Genomic DNA, 26,936 nt, shown 5'->3' with positions numbered 1-26,936 from the left:
TATTTCTCTTTCTACAGCATTTTTGGTCAGATTTTTGTTTGGCATGTTACATATCAAAGTTTTTTTTTCATCAATTGAAGCAAGTGGCACAAAACCAATATAGCTTGACCTGGATCAGACATAACGAACTTCGAATGGATCTGATAACATTTGTTTAGTTCTCACTCTTTTTTCCATTTCCACACTGCCAAATTTGTACAACAGACTTTTGTGTGAAACAGTGGCAAAAGCTTTATTGAAATCTAAATATACAATGTCAAATTTTTTTTTTCATCCAGTTCCTTTGTTACTGCATTATAGTAGCTTATCACATTGGTCAGACAGGGACATCCCCCCATCCTTAACAAACCTATGCTATGATTTCTGTATAATTCCATTCCTGTTAAGATGATCCTGAAAAACTAACCATTCACTCCATTATTTTCTTAGGAACAGAAGTCAAACTTATAGGTCTACAACTGCTGACATCACTGTCTGTTCTCTTTGTGAAAAGGATTTTCACACCTCCAATCTATAGGAACTGCTCCTGAATTTAATGATACTCTTATAATTATGGCCAATCATTTATTATAATAATTCCTTGTTAATCTTTACTTTTTGAACTTTTTAATACTGTTTATTTATTTAATAATTTTCTGCACTTAATTGTTCAATAAGCCAACCCACTTAGGTATTCAATTTTTTTATACTTTTATTCTTACATTTTATTTTACCTTCTATCCTGTATTTCTAATTTATGCAATGACAACTACACAACTTACATTATCATATTTTATATATCTATAATATATATTTTATAAACATAGTAAAACTGCATATTTTATATTGTATAAATTTATTTTGAGAGGCATTAAATTATTTCAATACTGTATGAAGATGAAGTTTTAATTCATAAAGTTTTATAAGAATTATAATCATCAATTGTGGTTTTTAATTATGTCTTCTTTCAGAGGCATGTGTGTCAGAGGAAAATCCAACAGTATTTGACCTAGAGCTTTTCCCTGAAAGCAAAAAGTTATATTAATACATCTTGTAATATAAATAATGCATATAGTAAAATAAAGAAATGCAGTATAGGATTATGGAAAAGAACTGTGGTATTATAATTTTAATAGCTCAGGAGCACAGAAGGAATTTTACAACAAAGCCTCATCGCTGTTTCCTTTGAGGCTCTGTTATAAAAATCAAAAACTTAACAAAGTTTAGTTCCTTGTCTTTGAGTGCATACATTTATTTTCATTACTAGAGACACTTAGATAATTGTACTTTAGAAATCTCTGTGTTTCTACAAATTGGTAGTACAGGAAAATGAGGATTACAATCCAAACAGGACTGCTGGATATGTTTCAGGCCTGAAACTGGAAAGTATAAAAGATATTTTGACAACTTTGTGAATTCAGACAGCAAAGTAAGGAATTGCATGTTTTAATTACAAACATTTCCAGGCAGTGGAATTTTGCCTTATAACTTCTCAGATATTTTGTTTGCCTGGAAGCAAATTTTATAAACGCAAACACATTGACATTTTTGTAATACCTTTCTATGGAAAATGGAATTTATATGAAAAAGACTTGATTAACATGTTCGCTGCCTTTATGCATATAAGCATAAAACGGCACTCTAAGTGATGTGTTGCAGTGCATACCTGAGTTCAAAAGGCACCCAAGTGCTGATAAAACACAGGAATGATCATTCTTAAGTGGTCAACAGTCAACCAACGAATGCCGTAAACATAAAGGTACATGAAATTAAACACCTACTCAGTATTGGCACATTGACTGAATGCTTTTGCAGTAGTGTTTAGTTTCTGTTTATAGACTTGATAGTTTTATTTGTGCTTTACTTGTGTTGATGTTGTATATAAATAAACTTTTAATAAAATTTAAAGATTTGTTCTGATTTACAGTTCAGCACAAAAGTAAGTGTTCACTTCTAGCAATGAATTCCAAACTTTTAATTTTCAACCATTATTTACAAATTTTTGGAATGTTGATTTTTTTTCAACATTCTGAAATTACAGCACATTGAATGGTTTCTATTAAATTTATATGGCAGGAAATGTGCTAAGTGGTTACGCTTCAGGAATTTTCCAGTGCTTGATTTTATACACCAACCACCTTAACAACAGTATTGAATCCAAAGCCTCTGGGAACTTTGTCAAAGGCTTTGAATTTCATTTTTTTTTACCTCATCTCTGATATCTGCAAAGATTTCAGTTGAAATGCATTTTTCAACTCCTGTGACCACAGTAACTTTGAGATACTACAGACTATGCACATTTTTTACATTAGCATTAGTAGAGGCATAGGATGCAAGAAAGCAAGCTTATGCAGCATCAAACAAAAAAAAAAAAAAACACTTCCACTTCACCCCTCCATTCGTTCGAAATACCTGTCCAGCTGAGCCTTAAATTTATTTAGGCTATCAACTTCCACGACAAGGGATGGAAGTCTGTTCCACCAACCAACTACCTGCTGGCTAAACACAAATTTCTGCACGTCTATCCTACATATGTCTTTCCTCAATTAGAATTTATGCCCTCTCAGGTGATTATTCTGAGCAAGAAGAAGAATCCCATCAGCATTGGGCATGCTCAAACCAAGGCTTTATACACCTCTATCAGATCACCTCGCTGGTGCCTAGTCTCCAGACACTGTAATTTGCAAAACTTAAAAGCAACCCTTTGTTCCATTCACTAATCTTGTTGTCCTTCCCTGTATTCGTTCCAACAGCTCTACATCCTTCTAGAAATGAGGCCTCAAGACCTGTATACAGTACTCAAGGTGTGGCCTGACAATTGCCTTATACAAGGGAATAATCACCTCCTTATCCCTGCTAGAAAAATTCCTGTATATCATTGACAAGACACCATGAGCTACTTTTGCAGCCCATCTGCACTGCTCAGAAAACTTCATATCTGCCTGCACAATTAGCCCCAGGTCCTTTTCATTCTCTACCACTGTCAGTGTAGTGCCACAGAGTTGATATGTTGCTCTGGGGTTGCTGTTTCCCATATGTAGTACTTTACATTTGTCAATGTTGAACTTCATTTGCCACCTCTCAGCCCATCTGCTCAACCTTTCCAGATCCTGTTGCAGCAGCATAGCGTCAGTAGTGTCCTTAACAACCCTGCCAACCTTTTTATCGTCTGCAAACTTGGACATTAAGCTTGATATACCATCATCAATATTATATATAAATATAGAAAATAATAATGGACCCAACACTGAACCCTGAGGGACTCCACTAATAACATTAGTCCACGATGAGCAGTGTCCATTCATTACCACTCTCTGTCTTCTCCCCCTCAACAACCCCTTTATCCATAGCAGCAATTCGCCTCCAATGCCACACTGCTCCAATTTGTGCAGCAGTCTTCCATGTGCAACAGTATCAAAGCCTTTCTAAGATCCAAGTATATAATATCAAAGTTATTCCCTGCATCATAGTATCCAATCAAACTGGTCAGGCAAGACTTTCCCTTAACAAAACCATGCTTTGTCCGAGCTATAACTGAAGTCTTGTCTAGATGATCCTGTAGTGCTGCTTTAACCAGTGCCTCCATTAATTTTCCTGGAACAGAAGTTAAACTCACAGGTCTATAATTACTGTTATAGACCCAATGACTCTGATGAGTACCACAAACGATTGTGCAGAGAAATAATGGGCCAGTAAATCAGAATGTCTTGTAATGGGGGATTTTAACTTTCCAAATACTGACTGCAATTTGTGTTTGGTCACTTGCATGCTAGCAAGACTTGTTGATTTATTGGAGGATTGTTTTCTATGGCAACATGTTCGAGGGGCAACCAGAGGGAGTAATACTTTTGATCTGATTATCAGCAGTGATGTCTCGTGCATTAGGAATTAGCAGATAAAGGAACCATTATGTGGCAGTGATCACACTCTAATGATGCGGGATTTACTTAAAGATGTAACTACTATCGAGGGTAAAGGAAGGTTGCTTGTTTTCGTAAAGGAGATTACGGTGGTCTCACGCAGTTTTTGAATTCTATACAGTGGGATCAACTGATGATGTTAAAAACAGTGAATTCTAAATGGGATGCCTTCAGGTAATTAATCTTGGAAGCTACTAGTTTTCATATCAACTATGAAATACTGTTAAAGATTTAGGCCTAAATAGATGTCAGATGAACTAATGAGGCTTGTGGCAGAGAATAAAAACGCATGGAATGCATATAAATTATCAGGTGACACAGAAGCCTATGGCAGATATAAGCTAGTCTGTAATCAAGTCACAAAGGAGGTTAGGAAAGCAGAAGCTGAGAACGAGCCTTGGCAAAGGATGCAAAGAAAAACAACAAAGACTTCCTTACTTATGTTAACTCTAGAAGGAAGGGGATGAATCAGATTGGTCCACTTGATGTTGATTCGATGATGATCCTGCTCAGATAGCTGACAAACTGATGACTATTTTGCATCTACATTCACACATGAGGAATTCTGTAAGGAAGGAGAGGACAGAAGTTTATTAAACACTAACACGGAGCTAAATGATTTTGTAATGACTGAGAACAAATTGGAGGAGAAATTGTTGAAGTTAACACAAAAAAGGCACCTGGGGATGATGGAATCTATCCAGTTCTATTGAATTAGGCAGCAAGGGAAGTAAGCAAACCCTTAGCCATAATTAAGAGAGCATCCATAGATTCAGGGGAAATTCCCATGGAGTGAAGATGTGCAAATGTATTCACAATTTCCAGAGGGGTTTCAAAGGGTGAATGAAATAATTAGAGACCTGTTAGTTTAACTTCTGTTCTGGGGAAAATAATTGAGTCACTGGTTACAGATGTCATGCAGGAACATCTAGACAAGACTGCAGTAATAGTTCAGACACAGCATGGGTTTGTTAAGGGGAAGTCTTGTCTGACCAATTTGATTTGATACTACGATGTGGTCACAAAGCAACTGGATGCAAAAAATATATTATATGATATGATATCATATTCTTGTATTTCAGTAAAGCTTTTGATACTGTTGCACAAGGAAGACTGCTGTACAAATTGAAGCAGTATGACATTAAGTTGCTGAAATGGATAAAGGGATGGATTATTTTTTTTAGGAGCATTAGGAACTAAGGCTATATTGTTCCGGGATATGCGGTGGTCATTCCCTGACCTTTCCACATCCTCCGTATTTGGTGGTGATGGGCTCGAACCTCGGTCTAATCAAGAAGCATATGCTACGCACTGCTGCTCCTTCCCACCTGGCTACAGAGGCGCCTAAAGGGATGGATGAGTGGGGTACAGCAGAGAGTGGTGATAAATGGACACTGCTATACATATACTAATATTATTAGTGGAGTTCCTCAGGGTTCGGTGCTGGGCCCATTGTTGTTTTATGTATTCATTAATGATATCGATGAAGGTATATCAGGTTTAATGTCCAAGTTTGCAGATGATGCAAAAGTTGGTAGGATTGTTAATGACAGTAAAGACAGTATGCTACTGCAACAGATTTTAGAAAAGTTAGGTGAATTGGCTGAGAAGTGACAACTGAAGTTTAACATTGACAAATGTAAAGTACTGCATATCAGAAGCAGTAACCCCAGAGTAACGTATCGACTATGTGGCACAACACTGAAAGTGGTAGAGAATGAAAAGGGACCTGGGGTTATTGTGCAGGCAGATATTAAGTTTTCTGAGCAGCAAATTGCCTCCAATGCCACACTGCTCCAATTTGTGCAGCAGTCTTCCATGTGCAACAGTATCAAAAGCCTTTCTAAGGTCCAAATATATGATAAAATTATTACCTGCATCCAGTTCCTTTGTGACCACATCATAGTATCCAATCAAATTGGTCAAGACAAGACTTCCCCTTAACAAACCCATGCTGTGTCCGAGCTATAACTAAAGTCTTGTCTAGATGATCCTGCAGTGTTACTTTAACCAGTGCCTCCATTAATTTCCATGGAACAGAAGTTAAACTAACAGGTGTTTAATTAGTTGTTGCCCTTTGATCCTCATTTGTGAATTGGAGTCACATTTGCACATCTCCAGTTCGTGGGTACCTCCCCTGAGTCCAAGGAAGCTCTCATAATTATGGGTACGGCTTTGCTTACTTCCTTTGCTGCCTCTTTTAATATATCTGGATAGATCCCATCCACCCGGATGGGATCTATCTAGGGAGGGGAATGAAGGGATCCTCATACCAAGAGAGGCTTAAGTTCTGCAAATTGCACTGGCTGAAGCTAGGCACCTGCGCGGTGATCTGATTGAGGTGTATAAGGCCTTGAATGGGTTGAGCACACTGAATTCTGATGGGATCCTTTCACTTGTTCAGTTTACGAACCTAAGGGGGCATAAATTCAAATTAAGAAAAGACACATAGAATAGATATGCGGAAATTTGCCTTTAGCAAACTTCCATCTGCCGTGGAAGTTGAATAAATTTAAGGAGGAACTGGACAGGCATTGGGAGGGAATGGTGTGATTTTTTTTTTTTTTGGCTGATGCTGCATAAGCTCATACACTTGCTTTCTTGCATCACATGCCACTGCTACTACTACTACTACTAGTACTACTACTACCCCAGGTGCCTTTCTTATGTTTATCTTCAACAATTTCTCCTCCACTTTGCTCTCAGTTATTACAAAATCATCTAGCTCACTGCTAGAATTTAATTCACCTCTGGCATTCCCCTCCTTGAATAACTCTTCATTTGGGAATGTAGATGCAAAATACTCATTTAGTTTGTTAGCTACCTGAGCAGGATTCATCAACTAAGGCTATATTGTTCCAGTAAAGGGATCCTCATACCAAGAGAGGCTTAAGTTCTGCAAATTGCACTGGCTGAAGCTAGGCACCTGCGCGGTGATCCACTTCCTTCTAGAGTTTACATAAGTAAAGAACTCTTTGCTGTTTTTGTTTTTCTTTGCATCCTTTTCCAAAAATTTCTCGTAATCGGCCTTTGTGACTTGGTTACAGACCAGCTTATATCTATCATAGGCTTCCATTAATTTATATGTATCCCATGCATTTTTCTTCTCTACCATATGTCTGGATAGTTCATCCGACATCCATTTAGGCCAAAACCTTGAACCATATTTCTTAGTTGGTATGAAAAGCCTAGTGGCTTACAAAATTAATTCTTTGAATGCTTCCCATTTTGAATTTGCTGTTGGTAACATCATTAGTTGGTCCCACCGTATAGAATTTAAACAGTGTCACTATTGATAATCAGATAAAGAGTATTCCCTCTAGTTGCCTGCCGAACGTGCTGCTATAGAAAACAATCATCCAATAAATCCACAAAAGCCTTGCTAGTGTGTGAGTGACCAACCCACAAATTCTAAGACACTCTGATTTACTTGCCCACTCTATTTCCCTGTACAGTTGTTTATTGTACTCACTTATGATCATTTATTGCTTCAACTGCGGGTCGCACTGGTTTTAAGCAGTTAAATGTATCTTCGGCGATTTTTGAATATCCATCCTTCCGTAGATAAGAAAGCTTTAATTTGTGTAAAGCAATTCAGTCACAATTAACACTTAACTATTACTTTATGCTGTGCATTCACTGACACACATAGAAGGACTAGAATTATGAAAATCTTAGAGAATACACAATTATTTTACCCTGAAACTATTGCTTTTCTTGTGGCGAAAGCACGGTATTTTTCTGAATTGATGAGAATATAGATCACAAAATTATATAAAGAAAATGAAATGGTTATTTGCAACTATATTTAAATAAAAATTAGGCATTTTAAAATAAACTACCAAGCCTAGCAGTTTGTATATTCCAAAAATCAAAAAAAAATCTAAATTTCTCGGAAAATGTTTTTGCTTTTCCCCAGAATCGGGAATTTTAAAATTACAATTTTTTCCCGACAATTATCAGGAAGAAGCCATATATGGAATCAACTAATGATGTTATCAACAGCAAATTCTAAATGGGAAACATTCAAGAAATTAATCATGGAAGCTATTGGCTTGTCATAACTAAGAAATACTGTTCAAGGTTTATGCCTAAGTGAATGTTAGATGAACTAATGTGACTCGTGGCAGAGAAGAAAATTGCATGGGATGCATATAAATTATCGCGTGACACAGAAGCCTATGGCAGATATAAGATAGTCTGTAATTATGTCACAAAAGAGGTTAGGCAAGAGTAGGCAGATTACAAGAAATCTTTGGCAAAGGATGCAAAGAAAAACAGCAAAGACTTCTTTATTTACGTAAACTAAAGAAGGAAGGGGATGAATCAGATTGGTCCTGTTGATGATTTGACTGTTGATCCTGCTCAGGTAGCTGAAAAATTTAATGAGTATTTTGCATCTATATTCACACATGAAGTACTCTATAGGGAACAGTGGCGGCTCATGACTCTGATGTATGGGGTTGCTGTTTATTCAAGTAACATTAAATTGCCTTGGTTATAAGACATGTAGACATAGATGGTAATAATAATAAGCAAGTTAAAAATACTACAAAACATTAACTGGACACTTTCCATTAACAGACTTTGGTAATCTCGAAATTTTATGTAAAAATAAAATCCATTCTTCGGTTTATATTTGTTGAAACTAGATTAATAACTTTTTCATTCGAGTTTGGTGCATTGTTCAAATTGGCACTGCTCACTCCACAGTTCTTATGACTCATTTTATCACCTCTAAAATTGCGTATTGACAAACTGCCAACCAAGCATTAACTCAACCACTGGGGCCTAAATGTAGAACTGCTTAGTGTACAGTTCCACTACGGTTAAACTTCAAAGTTGAAAACGATCTCTTCTTTTTATTCATTTATTATTGAAATGATTATTGGAAATAGAGGATGAGTATACTATATGCGGTACCTATTAATAAAAATATTCACTGTGTTGCATTGTTCTTCACAAAATTGCATGTAACTCCGTTGACTGTATATTTATATTTAAAAAGTTGGGGGTGCTGCAGTTCTGCAGTGCTACCAATGAGCCATCCCTGCTGGGGAAGTGATTGCCAGAGGTTTATCAAACTCTAACAAGGAGCTAAATGATTTTGTAATAACCGAGAGGAAAGTGGAAGAGAAATTGTTGAAGTTAATCATAAGAAAGGCACCTGGGGTATCCACTGTGTTGCATTGTTCTTCACAAAATTGCATGTAACTCCGTTGACTGTATATTTATATTTAAAAAGTTGGGGGTGCTGCAGTTCTGCAGTGCTACCAATGAGCCATCCCTGCTGGGGAAGTGATTGCCAGAGGTTTATCAAACTCTAACAAGGAGCTAAATGATTTTGTAATAACCGAGAGGAAAGTGGAAGAGAAATTGTTGAAGTTAATCATAAGAAAGGCACCTGGGGTATCCAATTATATTAAGGGAGTCAGCAAAGGAAATAAGCAAACCTTAGCTATCATTATGAGAGCATCCTTGGTAGCATCATCATAGATCCCCACAGACTGGTGAAGTGCAAATGTATCCCCAATTCACAAAGGGGAAATCAAAGAGTGACATGAGTAATTACAGACCTGTTAGTTTAACTTCTGTTCCAGGGAAAATAATGGAGTCACTGGTTAAAGAAGTAATGCAGAATCATCTAGACAAAACTACAATTATAGTTCATACACAACATTAGCATTAGTAGAGGCATATGATGCAAGAAAGCAAGCTTATGCAGTATCAGCCAATAAAAAAAAAAAAAAAAAAAAACCACTCCCGTTTCACCCCTCCATTCATTTCAAATACCTGTCCAGCTCAGCCTTAAATTTATTTAGGCTATCAACTTCCACAACAAAGGATGGAGGTCTGTTCCACCAATGAACTACACGCTGGCTAAAGGCAAACTTCCATACATCTATCCTACAACTGTCTATTCCCAATTCGAATTTATGCCCTCTCAGGTGATTATTCTGAGCAAGAGGAAGAATCCCATCAGCACTAAGCATGCTCAACCCATTCAAGGCTTTATACACACAACAATCAGATCACCATGCAGGTGCCTAGTCTCCAGACACTGTAATCTGCAAAACTTCAAGCCTTTCTTCGTAAGAGCAACCCATCATTCCATTCACTAATCTTGTTGCCCTTCTCTGTACTCATTCCAACAGCTCTAGATCCTTCTTAAAATGAGGCCTCCAGACCTGTATAAGGTGTGGCCTGACCATTGCTTTATACAAGGAGATAATCACCTCCTTATCCCTGCTAGAAAAATTCCTGTATATCTTGCAGACCGTCTGCACTGCTCAGAAAACTTTGTATCTGCCTGCACAATTACTCCAGGGTTACTGCTTTCCATATGTAGTACTTTATATTTGTCAATGTTAAACTTCATTTGCCACCTCTCAGCCCATCTGCTCAACTTTTCTAGATCCTGTTGCAGCAGCAGCGTACTGTCATTAGTGTCATTAACAGCCCTGCCAACCTTCATATCGTCTGCAAACGTGGACCTTAAGCCTGATATAGCACATCAATATCATTTATAAATATAGAAAACAACAATGGACCCAAAACTGAACCCCGAGGGACTCCACTAATAACATTAGTCCACGATGAGCAGCGTCCATTGATTACTCTCTCTCGTCTCCCACTCAACCATCCCTATATCCATAGCAGCAGTTTGCCTCCAATGCCACACTGCTCCAATTTATGCAGCAGTCTTCCATGTGCAACAGTATCAAAAGCCTTTCTAAGATCTATATGATATTAAAGTCATTCCCTGCATCCAGTTCCTTTGTGACCACATCATAGTATCCAATCAAATTGGTCAGACAAGACTTCCCCTTTAACAAAACCATGCTGTGTCCGAGCTATAATTGAAGTCTTGTCTAGATGATACTACAGTGCTACTTTAATAAGTGCCTCCATTAATTTCCCTGGAACAGAAGTTAAACTGACAGGTCTATAATTACTTTTGTCGCCCTTTGTGAATTGAAGTCACATTTGCACATCTCCAGTCCATGGGTAACTCCCCTGAGTCCAAGGAAGCTCCCATAATTATGGCTAAGGGTTTGCTTACTTCCTTTGCTGCCTCCTTTAATATAACTGGATAGATCCCATCCATGTCAGGTAACTTTTTTATGTTTATCTTCAACAATTTCTCCTTCACTTTACTCTCAGTTATTACAAAACCATCTAGCTTCACTGCTAGAGTTTTATTCACCTCTGCCATTCCCCTCCCCGAATAACTCCTCATGTGCGAATGTAGATGCAAAATACTCATTTAATTTGTTAGCCACCTGAGCTGGATCATCAACAGTTGAACCATTAATATCCAGTGGACAATCTGATTCATCCCTTTCCTTCTAGAGTTTACATAGGCAAAGAACTCTTTGTTGTTTTTCTTTGCATCCTTTGCCAAGGATTTCTCATAATTTGTCTTTAACCTATATCTGTCTAAGATATAAGTTATCTTAAACAGCTTATATATGTATCCCATGCATTTTTCTTCTCTGCCACTTGTCTCATTAGTTCATCAGACATCCATTTAGGCCTAAACCTTGAACAATATTTCTTAGTTGGTATGTAAGCGTAATAGCTTCCAAGATTAATTCTTTGACTGCTTCCCATTTTGAATTTGCTGTTGGTAACATCATCAGTTAGTCCCACCGTATAGAATTTAAATACTGTCTCAGACCACCATAGTCACCTTTACGAAAGCAAAAACCCTTCCCTTTACCCCTGATAGTAGTTACCTCTTTAAGTAAATCCCACTTCAGCACACTGTAATCACTGCCTTGTTGGTTCCTTTATCTACAGATACTGCTCTTGACTCCATGAAGAATCACTACTCTACTGATAATCAGATCAAGAGTATTACTCCCTCTAGCTGCCTCCCGAACATGCTGAGGTAGAAAACAATCACCAATTAATAAACAAAAGCCTTACAAGTGTGTGAGTGACCAAGCCACAAATTCCAGTCAATATCTGGGAAATTAAAATCCCCCACTACAAGACTCTCTGATTTACTGACCCACTCTATTTCCCTGTACAGTTTTTTTATTATACTCATCAGAATCATTAGGCCTATAACACACTCCTCTCAATTTTGATCTCCCAGTGCTTATGTCACATCAAACTGACTTGACGCTGCACTGTCCAGCGATGTCGACTGGCTGCGCTTCCTTGGATTTTGTGTTTCTTAACTAATAGCATAACTCCCCCTCCCTTCCTATCCTGTCTATAATTCCTGTACACATTGTACTCCACAAAATTCCAGTTTTGCATTCCTTATATCTGTGTGACACCACGTCTCTGATATCCCAACAATATCTGCCTTTCATGTTTTGACAAACACCTCAAATTTAGTTACCAAACTCCTAGCATTGGTGTATATCTAAGTATATATGCACCTGTTCCTATTCTTAGCTACCCTAACCCAACCCATGTGTTTACTTGTACCGTAATGACTCCAGCAGTCTCTGAAATACCCTGCATCTTGTTTTCCAGGCTGCTGCAAACATAGGTTTTTAAGGGGAAATCTTGTTCGATCATCATAGTATCCAATCTGATTGGATACTACGATGTGGTCACAAAGGAACTGAATGAAAAAAATAATTTTGTTATCATATACTCTGATTTCAGGAAAGCTTTGAATACTGTAGCATATAAAAAAAATTGCTGTACAAATTGGAGTAGTGTGTTATTAAGGGCAAGTTGCTGCTATGGATAAAGTGATGGGTGAGTGGGAGGGAGAAGACAGAGTGATAAACAATAGACACTGCTCTTCGTGGACTACTGTTATTAGTGGAATCCTCCTGGGTTCGGTGTTGAGTCCATTGTCATTTTCTCTCTTTATCAATGATATTAAGAAGGTACACATCAGGCTTAATGTCCAAGTTTGCAGATGATACAAAGGTTGCCATTGTTAATAATGACAGTATGGTACTGCAACAGGATTTAGAAAACTTAGCCAGATGGGCTGAGAAATGGCAACTGAAGTTTAACATTGACAATGCAAAGTGCTGCATATGGGTAGCAGTAGACCCAGAGTAAAGTACCAACTGTGTGGTACTACACTGACAATGAAGATTGTGCCGTCAGATATGAAATTCTCTGAACAGTGTAGACAGCCTGCCAGGACAGCTCATGGAGTTTTTCAATGATATACAGGAATTTTGCGAGTAGGGATAAGGAGGTGATTATCCCCTTGTATAAGGCAATGGTCAGGCCAAACCTTGAGTACTGCGTACAGGTCTGGAGGCCTCATTTTAGGAAGGATGTAGAGTTGCAAGAACGAGAACATAGGAGGACAACAAGACTGGTAAGGGGAACAAAGGGGGTGCTCGTACCAAAAAAGGCTTAAGTTCGGCAAATTGCAGCGTCTTTAGACTAGGAACCTTGAAGGTGATCTTATTGAGGTGTTTAAGCTTTTGAATTGTTTCAGCAAGGTCAACTGATGGGATTCTTCGTCTTGCTGAGATTACGCACTTGAGGGGGGCATAAATTCAAATTGAGGAAAGATGTTTTCTGAATATGTGTGCGAAAATTTGAGTTTAGCCAGCCAGCGTTCAAACAAACTTCCATGTGGAAGTTGATAGCTAAAATAAATTCAAGGAAGAACTAGACAAATCTTTGGAGGGAATGGACAGGTAAAATGGGAAGGGTTTTTTTTTTTTTTTTTGCTGATGCTGTATAAACTTGCTTTCTTGCATCACATGTCCCTACTAATGCTAATCCTGCCTATAAATAAGGCTTTCAGACCTGTATATATAAATCTAAACCATCTAAAACAATGGTTTAGATTTGATCTAAACCATTTTCTTATACAATAGCATAGTCACCTTTTCTCTGCTGGCAAAATTCCTGTATATCGTTGATAAAACCACATGAGTTTACCACATGCTTGTCAATACTGCTCGCAGAGCTTCTTGTCTGATTGCGTTATTATTTCTTTTTTCATTCTCCAAAACCAAAGTGTAGAGAATGAATAAGACCTGGAAGTAATTAATGCTATCCCCAAGAATTTTTCATTCTGAGGTTATTAACCATAAGCAGTACCTTGCATTTGTCAATGATTCAAAATCAATTACTGCTTCTCAGTCCACTACCTAATTTTTCTATATCTTTTTGTAGTAGTATGCTTTCATTACTATCATTAACAACCCTGCCAATCTTTGTATCCTCTGCAAACTTGGGACCTCACATATCCGAGTTGTCAGGGGCATGAGTGCAGTAGCATACTCTTTGAGTGGACTGAGGTTCAAGCCTGTAACTGCTAAATATGATTAATGTTTGTATTGATTGATTTACTATAAACTCCACTTTTCTGGTTGTCATGCCAGAGTAAACAAGAATATTAAGCCTAATATGCTCCTATCAACACCATTAGAACTTAACCTTGGGATCTCTACTAAATACAAAAATCCAGGAAGAATTCCCTGGAACGAAGTCAAGTTAACATGTCTTTGATCTGTTAACTTGACCCCCTTTGTGAATTGGGGATACATTTGCATATCTCCAGCCCACAGGGACATCCCCTGAATCCAATAATATTCTTATAATTATGACTAAAGATTTGCCATTCGAATGGCAAATTTTTAGTCACTAAGATTTGCCATTCTGCCACGAGTTCTGTGGCAGACTATTCAAGGATTCTTCTGATGCCTCTCTGCTGGAAGACTAAAGGAGGCATTGAATAGAATGTGTTTGGTATGGTAGGAGATTAACAAAGATCATCAATGCAAGAGCTAAAAGCAACATACCTTTAGATGAAAATGCAAAAGAACTACCATTCAGAAAAAGGCAAGCATGCCAATCTTTGTAGAATGAATCAACACTCTCACAAAAAAGGTTTTACACTTTTTTTACAGGTATACTTAATGATAGAAATTTTCTGTTTACTAAAAGGAATATGCTTTATAATTCTAATGCTTGGTTTTCATACCTGAGGATCACTTCTCAGAGATGCAACACCACCACCTCCCAGTGCTTGATTCATTACAAAGTTCACTGCTTGTATTCCAGGCAACTCATATCTAGAAAAGTTTTATTCTTGATTATAATGATTTGATAAGAAAATTTTCTGATCTGCTTTACATTTTATTGCTTTAATTTATTATGCTTTTTGTATACAGGTTGAGGTATACAGATATATGAAGACTGAATAAAAAGTAATGGAAATCAGGTAATAAAAAGAAACTATAATTCATTATTAATAAAAGTCAAGATTTCTGTTCTCTCATAAAATCTTTTGTCAATAGGAGTGGAACATTCCATTTGTGCAATGGTTTTTATTTACAAGACAATGGTCTATAGCAGGAAGATATTTACAAATTAATGGCTATGGCATTTAAATGTTGTCTATTTTCAAACAGGATATTTTACATGCCACAGGCTAATCAAATGATCAAAAAAAATCCCTGCCACAAAACAGGCAACATGGTGATGTTGATCATTGCCTGCGAAAGTTAAAGTACTATTTATTCTTCATCACACTGCTGAATGATACTATAGTCAACACATTGTACTACTGCTCATTTCTTCATACCCTTAGTGATCTAAGCTTTATCAAGACGAGCATTTTTTACACTGAATATATCAAACTATTGGAGCAGTACCTGTCAAGTAACTTTTGAACTGATGAAACTTAGAAATGCAGCAGCATTCAACATAATCCCTTGACAGGAGTTCTCCTGACTCTAACTTGTTCTTCAAAATGAAAACACTTTCCTTGGTTGATGCTCTGCTCTGAAAACAAATATGACATCTTACATACCACACATCTCCTGTATATACTAATAAAAAGTGCTCTGAAAATTGAATTTCCCATTACCACAGGTATGAGAGGAGTATACAAGTGGCTGGCGTTGAAATGAAGAATTTTAATCGATAACTACACAATGATAAATTGCACTTTCCTGATTTTACCTGGTTGGCACTAATTTTTCAACTGTTGTTCATTAAATAAATAATATATATATACAGTAATTAAGCACTTAACATAGAATTTATCATAATACCGCAAATTATAAAACAATAAAGTGCATACAATTAAGTTAGCAAAAATCCTAAAAGGCCAGTGATCTTGATATTCCTTCTATGTAATCACAAGATACGATATGTATCCTGACACAATTGACATTAGGGATATCTAGAAAAGGCACTACTAGTCTTACATCAAAGTAATGCAAATTACTAAAAACAATAGTAACAGTTTTCACAGAGATAATTTAATTATTTACCATATTGAAAACTAAAACTTTATTCTGTAGATGATTATAAACAACATGATGCTTTGAAGTAATTACTTCATAGAAATATAGTATAAAAATAAAGAACATATAAAAATATATAAAAGAGGTCACATTTTTATAGAAAATGTGAATACACATTTTCTATAAAAAAAAAAAAAAAAACAGAAGTTAATTTATTATGAAAATTTATGCTGAGAATTTTATTGAAATAAATTCTATTTAGAATGATGGTAATAATGGTGTCTTAATCCATTACATGAGGTGTTACAGAAAACTTTTCTGGTTATGCTTAAATACTTAACTTAAAATAGCATTAGCATTAGTAGAGGCATATGATGCAAGAAATGCAAGAAAGCAAGCTTATGCAGCATCAGCCCAAAAAAAAAAAAAAAAAAAAAAAACAACACTTCCACTTCACCCCTCCTTTGTTTATTCGAATACCAGCCGGTATTCAAATAAACAAATTCCAATAATGCAACTAAAACACTTTATTTACAATAAAATAAAATAAAATTAAATGAAATAAAATAAAATATATAGTAGTCTAAAACTGATGTGATTTAATTTACAAAAAAATACAAAAAATATAAAATATGATGATAAAAGCGATAAAAACAGTTAATAAAATACCGTAACAACTGTAGCTTTCGGAGACAGCGATCTCCTTTCCTTACAGCATATTTTTGCTGTGCGGCACATCCTTAAATAGCAGATCCACGGCACTCGTCACATGGTTCCTTGGGAGTAAGGCCGGAATTTCCCATTTATGCACCGGAACCGGAAATGTCTCTGGAGTGCGCTAGCTGAAACTGTTCATCTCACCCAAGAACCACGGTTTCAAAGAGGGGATGTAAGCATACACCCTTGTCTCTATTAATGGAATTGCTAGCTGCCCCAATACGTAAACTCTCAAGCCATTTATGGTCCCAGAACCCCTGTGCATGATCCGTGATGACAGCATCCTCCGGGGAGATTTGATATTGCTTCTCCCAGAAATGTTCTGCCACGGCAGATTTCCCATAGTTTGCGGACTTTATTGCATTCATATGCTCCCCCAATGGTCTTTCAGTCGTCGCCCCGTCTCATCTACATAACACACCCCACAATCCAGACATTTAATTTCGTACACCACTGTTGGCTTCTTTCATTATGGGGTCTTTGACAAAAGATATCATTGTGTACAACTTTCATCCCGGGAGTTGTACACACCCTATTTGGCACGCCCGAATTATTCGTGAAATGTGGTCTGAAAGGCCCGGATAGTAGGGAATGTATGCAGTGCTCACAGGGGCGAACGGCTCAGTACAGGTGGACTCCGCTCCTCTAATAATTCTGTTGTCACTGTAGCACCTCCGAATAATTTCGTTGTCACTATTCGTGTTAACACGAATGATTTCGTTGTCACTGTAGCACCTCCGAGGACAGAGACAACGAAATTATTCGTGTCACGGCACACCTCAAGAAATGAGGCTACCCCTAGTGGGTGTTGGACAGAATTATTAGAGGAGCGGAGGCCACCCATACTGAGCCGTTCGCCCCTGTGAGCACTGCATACATTCCCTACTATCTGGGCCTTTCAGACCATATTGCACAAATAATTCGGGGGTGCCAAATACGCTGTGCGAAACTCCCGGGACGAAGGTTGTACACAGTGATATCTTGTGTCAAAGACCCCATAACGAAAGAAGCCAACAGTGGGGTAGTATACGAAATTAAACGCCCGGATTGTGGGGTGTGTTATGTAGGTGAGACAAGGCGACGACTGAAAGACCATCTGGGGGAGCATATGAATACAACAAAGTCCGCAAACTATGGAAAGTCTGCCGGGGCAGAACATTTCTGGGAGAAGCAACATCAAATCTCTCCAGAGGATGCTGTCATCACGGATCATGCACAGGGGTTCTGGGACCGTAAATGGCTTGAGAGTTTACGTATTGGGGCAGCTAGCAATTCCATTAATAGAGACAAGGGGGTACGCTTACATCCCCTCTTTGAAACAATGGTTCTTGGGCAAGATGAACGGTTTCAGCTAGCGCGCTCCAGAGCCATTTCCGGTTCCGGTGCATAAATGGGAAATTCCGGCCTTACTCCCGAGGAACCATGTGACGAGTGCCGTGGATCTGCTATTTAAGGATGTGCCGCACAGCAAAAATATGCTGTTGAGAAAGGAGATCGCTATCTCCGAAAGCTACAGTTGTTACGGCATTTTATTAACTGTTTTTATCGCTTTTATCATCATATTTTATATATTTTATATTTTTTGTATTTTATTGTAAATTAAATCACATCAGTTTTAGACTACTATATATTTTATTTTATACACTTGTATTTTATTTTATTTTATTGTAAATAAAGTGTTTTAGTTGCAGGATTGGAATTTGTTTATTTGAATACCGGCTGGTGTAAAGTTTAATTGTTCAATATGAATTGTCCCAGCCTTGTAGGCCTATTTAGAGATAACTTCACCCCTCCGTTCGTTCGAAATACCTGTCCAGCTGAGCCTTAAATTTATTTAGGCTATCAACTTCTACAACAAGGGATGGAAGTCTGTTCCACCAACCAACTACCCGCTGGCTAAAGGCAAATATCCGCACATCTATCCTACATCTGTCTTTCCTCAATCTGAATTTATGCCCTCTCAGGTGATTATTCTGAGCAAGAGGAAGAATCCCATCGGCATTTGCTCAACCATTCAAGGCTTTATACACCTCTATCAGATCACCTCACTGGTGCCTAGTCTCCAGACACTGTAATTTGCAGAACTTAAGCCTTTCTTCGTAAGAGCAACCCTTTGTTCCATTCACTAATCTTGTTGCCCTTCTCTGTACTCGTTCCAGCAACTCTACATCCTTCTTGAAATGAGGCCTCCAGACCTGTATACAGTACTCAAGGTGTGGCCTGTTCATTGCCTTATACAAGGGAATAATCACCTCCTTTTCGGGCGCCTCCATAGCCAGGGAAGGAGCAGCGGTGCGTAGCACAAGCTTCTTGATTAGACCGGGGTTCAAGCCCATCACCACCAAATACGGAGGATGCGGAAAGGTCAGGGAATGACCACCACATATTCTCGGAGCAATATGGCCGTAGTTGCTAATGCTCCTAAAAACCAAATAACAAACAACCCCTTATCCCTGCTAGAAAAATTCCTGTATATCATTGACAAGACACCATGAGCTACTCTTGCAGCTCGTCTGCACTCCTCAGAGAACTTCATATCTGCCTGCACAATTACCCCCAGTTCCTTTTCATTCTCTACCACTGTCAGTGTAGTACCACAGAGTTGATATGTTTATAGGTTGCTGTTTCCCATATGTAATACTTTACATTTGTCAATGTTAAACTTCATTTGCCACCTCTCAGCCCATCTGCTCAACCTTTTCAGATCCTGTTGCAGCAGCATAGCATCAGTATTGTCCTTAACAACCCTGCCAACCTTTGTTTCGTCTGAAAACTTGGACATTAAGCTTGATATACCATCATCAATATTATTTATAAATACAGAAAACAATAATGGACCCACTACTGAACCCTGAGGGACTCCACTAATAACATTAATCCACGATGAGCAGTGTCCAATGATTACCACTCTCTGTCTTCTTACCCCCCCCCCAACCACTACTTATATATATACGTACAAAGGGTTTTTCCCAAAAACGAGGGCAAATAAGGCAGATACTGACACCGATAAGAGAAGTAGTCGAAATGATTGGTGGAAAATATTTGTGAGGTGATCAATCCCAATGGCTATATATATGGCAAAATATATATGTACAAAGGGTTTTTCAGATAACGTTCAGATTACTAGAGAAAGAAAGAAACAAACAATATAGAAAGAAATCATTATTTATTCATATAGATATTTTTAAGCACTGCACAGTTGACACAACGCACCCTTCTCTTTACTAGACCACTTGTATAGAACCAACCGAATTTGAATTTTATTGGCGCATTAGCAACTAAGGCTATATAGAACCAACCGTCATGGTCCTTTATCCATTCCTCAACCACATCAATAACATCACTGTTGTCCAAAGTGTCACTCTTTCAAAGTTCTTTTGGTGCAAGAAACAGATAGTAATCTGAAGAGGCGATATTATTATTATTATTAGTAGTAGTTAATAGTAGTGGCATATCAAGCATGCAAGAAAACAAACTTATAAAGCATCAGCCAAGAAAAAAATTATTGCATCACATAATTCCATCCCCTCCAATAATTTGTCTAGTTCTTCCTTGAATTTCAAACTGCCCTCTTCCACAACAACAGATGAAAGTTTCTTCCAACAATCAACCACCTGCTGGTTAAAGAAAAACTTCTGCACATCAGTCCAGCAACAATTCTTCCGCATTTTGAATTTATGCCCTCTCAAGTGTAGTCAGAAAAAAAGGAAGAATGCCATCAGCATTGAGCTTATTCAATCCATTCAAAGCCTTAAATATCCCAATCAGATCACTTCACAAGTGCCTAGTCTGCAATTTGCACAATTGAAGCCTGTCTTGGTAAGGCCACCCTTTCATTCCTTTCACCAATCTCGTTGCCTTTCTCTGCATCTGTTCTGGCAGATTGACATCCTTTCTAAAATGAGTTGTATGCAGTAGTCAAAATGCAGCCTAACCATTTCCTTATAATCACTTGGTCATCCCTACTAGCAAAAATCCTGTATATTATAGACAAAATATTGTCAAGGTTGAAAAAAAGTAGCGAGCTAGGGATGAATTTGAAAGTGTGTGCAATTCTGCCCAGACATAATAGGAGGGAGTATATGATGAGAATCTTGTCAATCCATTTGGCCCTGGAAAGATTGTGCAAGGCTCATGGGGTAGAATTTTTTTCAGCATGGTCTGTGCTTTCTAACAACAGAGACTGCTTCTACAAAGATGGGATACACTTAAATAGAAAGGGTGCATGAATATTTGCTGATGTTTTCGAGGCAGTGTTAGGTGTGTCGGAAAACTGTTGGGTTGAGGGATTTCACAGGATAAAAGATTAGCAGTAGCAGTACACAGAGGTAAATGCGATTCTTGCACTGCTTCTATTGTAATGAGCAGCAGCCTAGAGAGCAAGTTGCTGGGGATTTCAACAGCTGCAGGGAGTCATCGTGGTACAAGCAAATACACGGGCTCTGTTAGGGTAACTAAGAGTTGATTGTTTTTTTTTTGTTTTTTTTTTTTTTGATTTGGTAGTTGTTGGCGCATCGGCTTCTGTGGCCATATTGCACCTCCCAAGGTTTTTGCAGTACTTTGATCCAAGCCCGAGGCGGGAATCGAACCCGCGACCGTTGGGTTGCCGGGCAGGTACTTTACCTACTCGGCTAGCCCGGTCGGCTGGTAACTAAGAGTAAGAACAGGTGCATGTATACTTGCATATACACCAATGCTAGAAGTATAGTAAATAAATTTGATGAATTTGAAGTGCTGATCAAGGCATCAAAGGTAGATATTGTTGAGATATCAGTGACATGGTGTCACAGATATAAGGGATGCAGAATTGGAATTTGGGGAGTGCAATGTGTACAGAAAGGAAAGACAGGGTAGGATGGAAAGAGGGATTATGCTGTAATTAAGACACACACAAAATCTAAGGAAGTGCACCCAGTTGACATGGGTGGACAGTGCAATGCTGAGTCAGTTTGGTGTGACGTAAACACTGGGAAAGGGAAAATGAGAGTAAGATTGTGTTATAGGCCTAATGACTGATGAGTACAATGAACAATAGTGCAGTGAAACAGAGTGGGCCAGTAAATCAGAATGTCTTGTAATGGGGGATTTTAACTTTCCAGATATTGACTGGAATTTGTGGTTTGTTCACTCGCACACTAGCAAGACCTTTGTCGATTTATTCGACTACAGCAACATGTTCAAGAGGCAACCAGAGGGGGTAATACTCTTGATCTGATTATCAGAAGTGATGTCTCATGAATTAGGAAGTTGCAGATAAAGTAACCACTAGGCGACAGTGATCACAGTCTACTGATGTGGGATTTACTTAAAGATGTAACTACCATCAAGGGTAAAGTGAAGGGTTTTTATTTTGATAAAGGTGACTACAGTGGTCTCAGGCAGTTTTTCAATTCTATACAGTGGGATCAACTGATTATTAAAATAATCAGTTGATCCCACAGGGAATTCTAAATGGGACCCCTTCAAGGAATTAATCTTGGAAGCTACTAGGCTTTTCATACCAATTAAGAAAACTGTTCTAGATTTAGACCTAAATAGATGTCAGATGAACTAATGAGGCTTGTGGCAGAGAATAAAAATGCGTGGAATGCATATAAATTATCAGGTTATACAGAAGCCTATGGCAGATATATGCTAGTCTGTAATCAAGTTACAAAGGAAACCTCCTTTGTAACTTGATTACAAAGTAACAATAATTATTTTAATTCTTATTACCGGTTAGGCAAGCAGAGGCTGAGTACGAGAAATCCTTGGCGAAGGATGCAAAGCAAAACAACAAAGACTTCTTTACTTATGTAAACTCTAGAAGGAAGGGGATGAATCAGATTGGTCCACTTGATGTTGGGGGGTTCACTGTTGATGATCTTGCTCAGATAGCTGACAAACTGAATGAGTATTTTGCATCTATATTTACACATGAGGAATTCTATAAGGAAGGGAGGACAGAAGTTTACTAAACTCTAACACATAGCTAAACGATTTTTTAATAACAGAGAGCAAAGTGGAGAAGAAATTGTTGAAGTTAAACATAAAAAAGTCACCTGGGGCAGACAGATTCTATCCAGTTAAATTGAAGAAGGCAGCGAGGGAAGTAAGCAAACCCTTAGCCATAATTATGAGAGAATCATTAGATTCAGGGGAGGTTTCCATGGACTGGAAATGTTCAAATATATCCCCAATTCACAAAGGGGTTTCAAAGGGTGGCACAAATAATTAGAGACCTGTTAGTCTAACTTCTGTTCCGGGGAAAATAATGGAGTCACTGGTTAAAGAAGTCATGCAGGATTACCTAGACAAGACTGCAGTAATAGTTCAGATACAGCATGGGTTTGTTAAGGGGAAGTCTTAACTGACCAATTTGATTGGATACTATGATGTGGTCACAAAGCAACTGGATGCAAAAAATAATTTTCATATAGTATACTTGGATTTCAGGAAAGCTTTTGATACTGTTGCACATGGAAGACTGCTGTACAAATTGGAGCACTATGGCACTAAGGGTAAGTTCCTGCAAAGGATAAAGCGTGGTTGAGTGGGATATGACAAAGGGTTGTAATAAATGGACACTGCTGTACGTGGACTAATGTTATTAGTGGAGTCCCCCAGCCTTCGGTGCTGCGCCCATTGTTGTTTTGTCTATTTATTAATGATTTAATAATCAATGTATTTATTAATGATTTAATAATCAGTGTATTTATTAATGATATCAGGCTTAATGTCCCAGTTTGCATATGATACAAAGGTTGGCAGGGTTGTTAATGATAGTAAAGACAGTATGCTACTGCAACAGATTCTAGAAAAGTTAGGTGAATGAGCTGAGAAGTGGCAACTGAAGATTAATATTGACAAATACAAAGTATTTGTCAATATTAAAACCCAATACAAAGTAACCCAAGAGAAACGTACCAACTGTGTGGTACTACACTCAGTTAGGTAGAGAATGAAAAAGACCTGGGGGTAATTGTCCATTCGGATATGAAGTTCTCTGATCAGTGGAGACGGGATGCCAGAGCAAGTCATGGAGTTTTGTCAATGAAATATGGGAATTTTGCTATCAGAGGTGATTATACCTTTGGCAATGATCAGGCTACACCTTAAGTACTGTTCACAGGTCTGGAGGAATGATGGAATGAATTCCATAATTCCTAAAATGTAGGAATGAATCATTCCTACATTTTAGGAATGATGTAGAGTTGCTAGAACAAGTACAGAGAAGGGCAACAAGATTGGTGAGGGGAACAAAGCAGTTCTCTTATCAGGAGAGGCTTAAATTCTGTTAAGTTGCAGCATCTGGAGACTAAGCACCTGCGAGGTGATCTGATTGATGTGTACAAGGCTTTGAATGGTTTGAGCAGGCTCAATGCTGATGGGATACTTCCGCTTGCTCAAATTAAGAACCTGCGGGGGCATAGATTCAAATTGAGGAAACACAGTTGTAGAATAGCTGTGTGGAAGTTTGCCTTTAGCAAGCGGGTAGTTGATTGCTGGAAAAGACTTCCATGTATTGTTGTGGAAGTTGATTAATAAAATTAAGCTTAAATAAATTTAAGGCTGAACTAGACAAACATTTGGAGCGATTGAATGGTGGAAATGGGATGGTTTTTTGGCTGATGATCTATAAGCTTGCTTTCTTGCATGATATTCTCAACTAATGCTAAAATCCCATGAGCCTGTCTGCATTGTTCACAGAACTTCATACCTGACTACAGTAATTACCCCCAGGTCTTTTTCATTTCCCACTACCCTGAGTCTAGTACCACATAGTTGACATGTTATCTGGCATTACTAGTACCCATATGCAGTATATTTCATTTGTGAATGGTAACCTTCAGCTGCCATTTATGGAACCATGAACTAAATTTTCTAGATCTTGTTTCAGCAGTCACCCTGATTACCCTCGTTAACAACCCTGCCAACCTTTGTTGTTGTTGTTGTTATGGACGCTTAATGGCACATAAGCTGCTAAGGCTATAATGTGCCTATTCACTTATTATATTAAAACATGAGTTTTCCAAAAATCAGAAGAAAATCTGAAATCAGAAATAATTAAAAAGCCCAGTTTGCCTGAGAAAGTCAAAAAATTCAGAAATATTTGCCTTATCACCAATCAGATTTTCAAGAGTTATTGGTTTATGAAGATTAACCAGTGAGATCAAGGATGAAGTTCTGTCTTGTTTATAATAGGGGCAGCCAATAAGAATATGTTTTACAGTCAAATTGTTAGAACAATGTGTACATTGTGGTGGATCATCTCCTGTGAGTAAATGAAGGTGGGTCAGATGAGTTGTCCTATTCTTGCCCTTGAGAGGACTACTTCTTCTCGTCTCGATGTACGGACTCTGGAGCGCCAAATTTTCAGGTCTTGTTTAAACTGAAAGAGTTTATTATTAGTCTGAGAGTGCCAGAGTGCTGTCCATTGTGATAGGCAAGCAGCATGAACGGTTAGTGCATAATCTGATGCTGGAACAGGAATGTTGGATTTTTTGCAGCTTTATCGGCCAGTTCATTGCCTAAAATATACCGGAATGTGCTGGAATCCAGCAAAAAAGTGACCAGTTGGTTGCATTCTTTAATTTATCTAGAACAGGGTGAATTTTTTCTTCTGATTTATCTAGAACAGGGTGAACTTTATCTGAGGAACTACATAACGACATGATTGAGCTGAGGGAACCGGTGTAAATAACAGATTTTAAGGAATAGTCAGAATAGAGATTTTCTAAAGCTAGTTTGATTGCGTATAATTCAGCAGAAAATATACTAAATTCTGATGGAAGGGAAACTGATACAATTGTATTTGGAAACACTGCAGCTGCTCCAACATTTGAATTAGATTTAGAGCCATCTGTATAAATTGGGGAGAAATCAGTATATCTTTGAGTGTGAACTGCATGAATTTGGTTGACATTTGATGCTTGCAAAGAATTCTTTCTCCATTGACAGAGGTAAGTGTCACAGATTGGAAGAGGAGGAGCCCATGGTGGTTGAGTATAAGTTGTTACCTGCTTTACGGAATGAATGGAAATATTCCAAACTTGCACCAGTTCAAGAAGGCGAAGGCCAGCTGGTTTTACTATGCTAGGCTTGTTTCTGTATAGGATTTCTAATGGTGGGTTGAAAAGGTATGACTGAACAGGATGAGAGGCACAACTTTGTATCTTGACAGCATATTTCAGTAACCGTGTTTTCCTGCGTAAAGTTAGTGGGGGTGTGTGAGCATCAATGTAGAGACTATGTGCTGGCGACGTTCTGAACGCACCAATTGCAATTCTCAAAGCACTGTGTTGAATAGGATCAAGCTAGCGTAATTCACTCTTTCTGGCAGAATCATAAATTGGAACACCATAATCGAGACGGGATCTGATTAATGCCCTCTATAACCGAAGAAGGAAGGTACGATCTGCACCTCATGTTTGGGCAGATAAAGCTCCGAGTATGTTTAACTTTTTTAGACATGAAGTCCGTACATTTTTAATATGATCTAGGAAATTTAACTTATTGTGATCTATCCAGTTATATTAAAGGAGGCAGCAAAGGAAGTAAACAAACCCTTAGCCATAATTATGAGAACTTCCTTGGACTCAGAGGAGGTACCCACAGACTGAAGATGTGCAAATGTGACCCCAATTCACAAAGGAGGATCAAAGGCTGACACAAGTAATTATAGACCTGTGAGTTTAACTTCTGTTCCAGGAAAATTAATGGAGGCACTGGTTAAAGAACCACTGCAGGATGATCTAGAAAAGACTTCGTCTATAGCTCGGACACAGCATGGTTTTGTTAAGGGGAAGTCTTGCTGACCAATTTGATGGATACTATGATGCAGTCGCAAAAGAACTGGATGCAGGGAATAACTTTGATATTATATAGTTGGATCTTAGAAAGGCTTTTGATACTGTTGCACATGGAAGACTGCTGCACAAATTGGAGCAGTGTGGCATTGGAGGCAAATTGCTGCTATGGATAAAGGGGTGGTTGAGGGGAGAAGACAGAGAGTGGTAATCAATGGACACTGCTCATCGTGGACTAATGTTATTAGTGGAGTCCCTCAGGGTTCAGTGTTGGGTCCATTATTGTTTTCTGTATTTATAAATGATATTGATGATGGTATATCAAGCTTAAT

The 26,936-nt window shown here is 38.1% G+C and overlaps 1 protein-coding gene across 3 annotated transcripts in view; it reads right to left on the bottom strand.

Moving 5' to 3' along the window:
* Positions 1–849: 849 nt before the first annotated feature.
* The window catches only part of LOC150078025 (uncharacterized), a 442,574-nt gene continuing 416,487 nt past the window's right edge, over positions 850–26,936 (bottom strand). For 2 of the 3 annotated variants that reach the window (XM_090384338.1, XM_090384339.1), the window contains exons 17-18: positions 14,830–14,920; positions 850–1,001 (exon numbers count right to left, since the gene is read on the bottom strand). In XM_090384338.1, coding sequence (XP_090240464.1) covers positions 918–1,001; positions 14,830–14,920 — 175 coding nt within the window. In that variant the 3' untranslated portion in view covers positions 850–917. The remainder of the gene's footprint in view (positions 1,002–14,829; positions 14,921–26,936) is intronic. The other variant, XM_090384340.1, reaches the window with a different exon arrangement.

Source organism: Mastigoproctus giganteus, chromosome 11 (assembly GCF_048544385.1).
Source record: "Mastigoproctus giganteus isolate SK-2022 chromosome 11, ASM4854438v1, whole genome shotgun sequence".
Classification (NCBI taxonomy): domain Eukaryota; kingdom Metazoa; phylum Arthropoda; class Arachnida; order Uropygi; family Thelyphonidae; genus Mastigoproctus; species Mastigoproctus giganteus.
The sequence above is the reverse complement of the archived record's forward strand: the minus strand, read 5'-3'. Positions and strand labels throughout refer to the sequence as shown.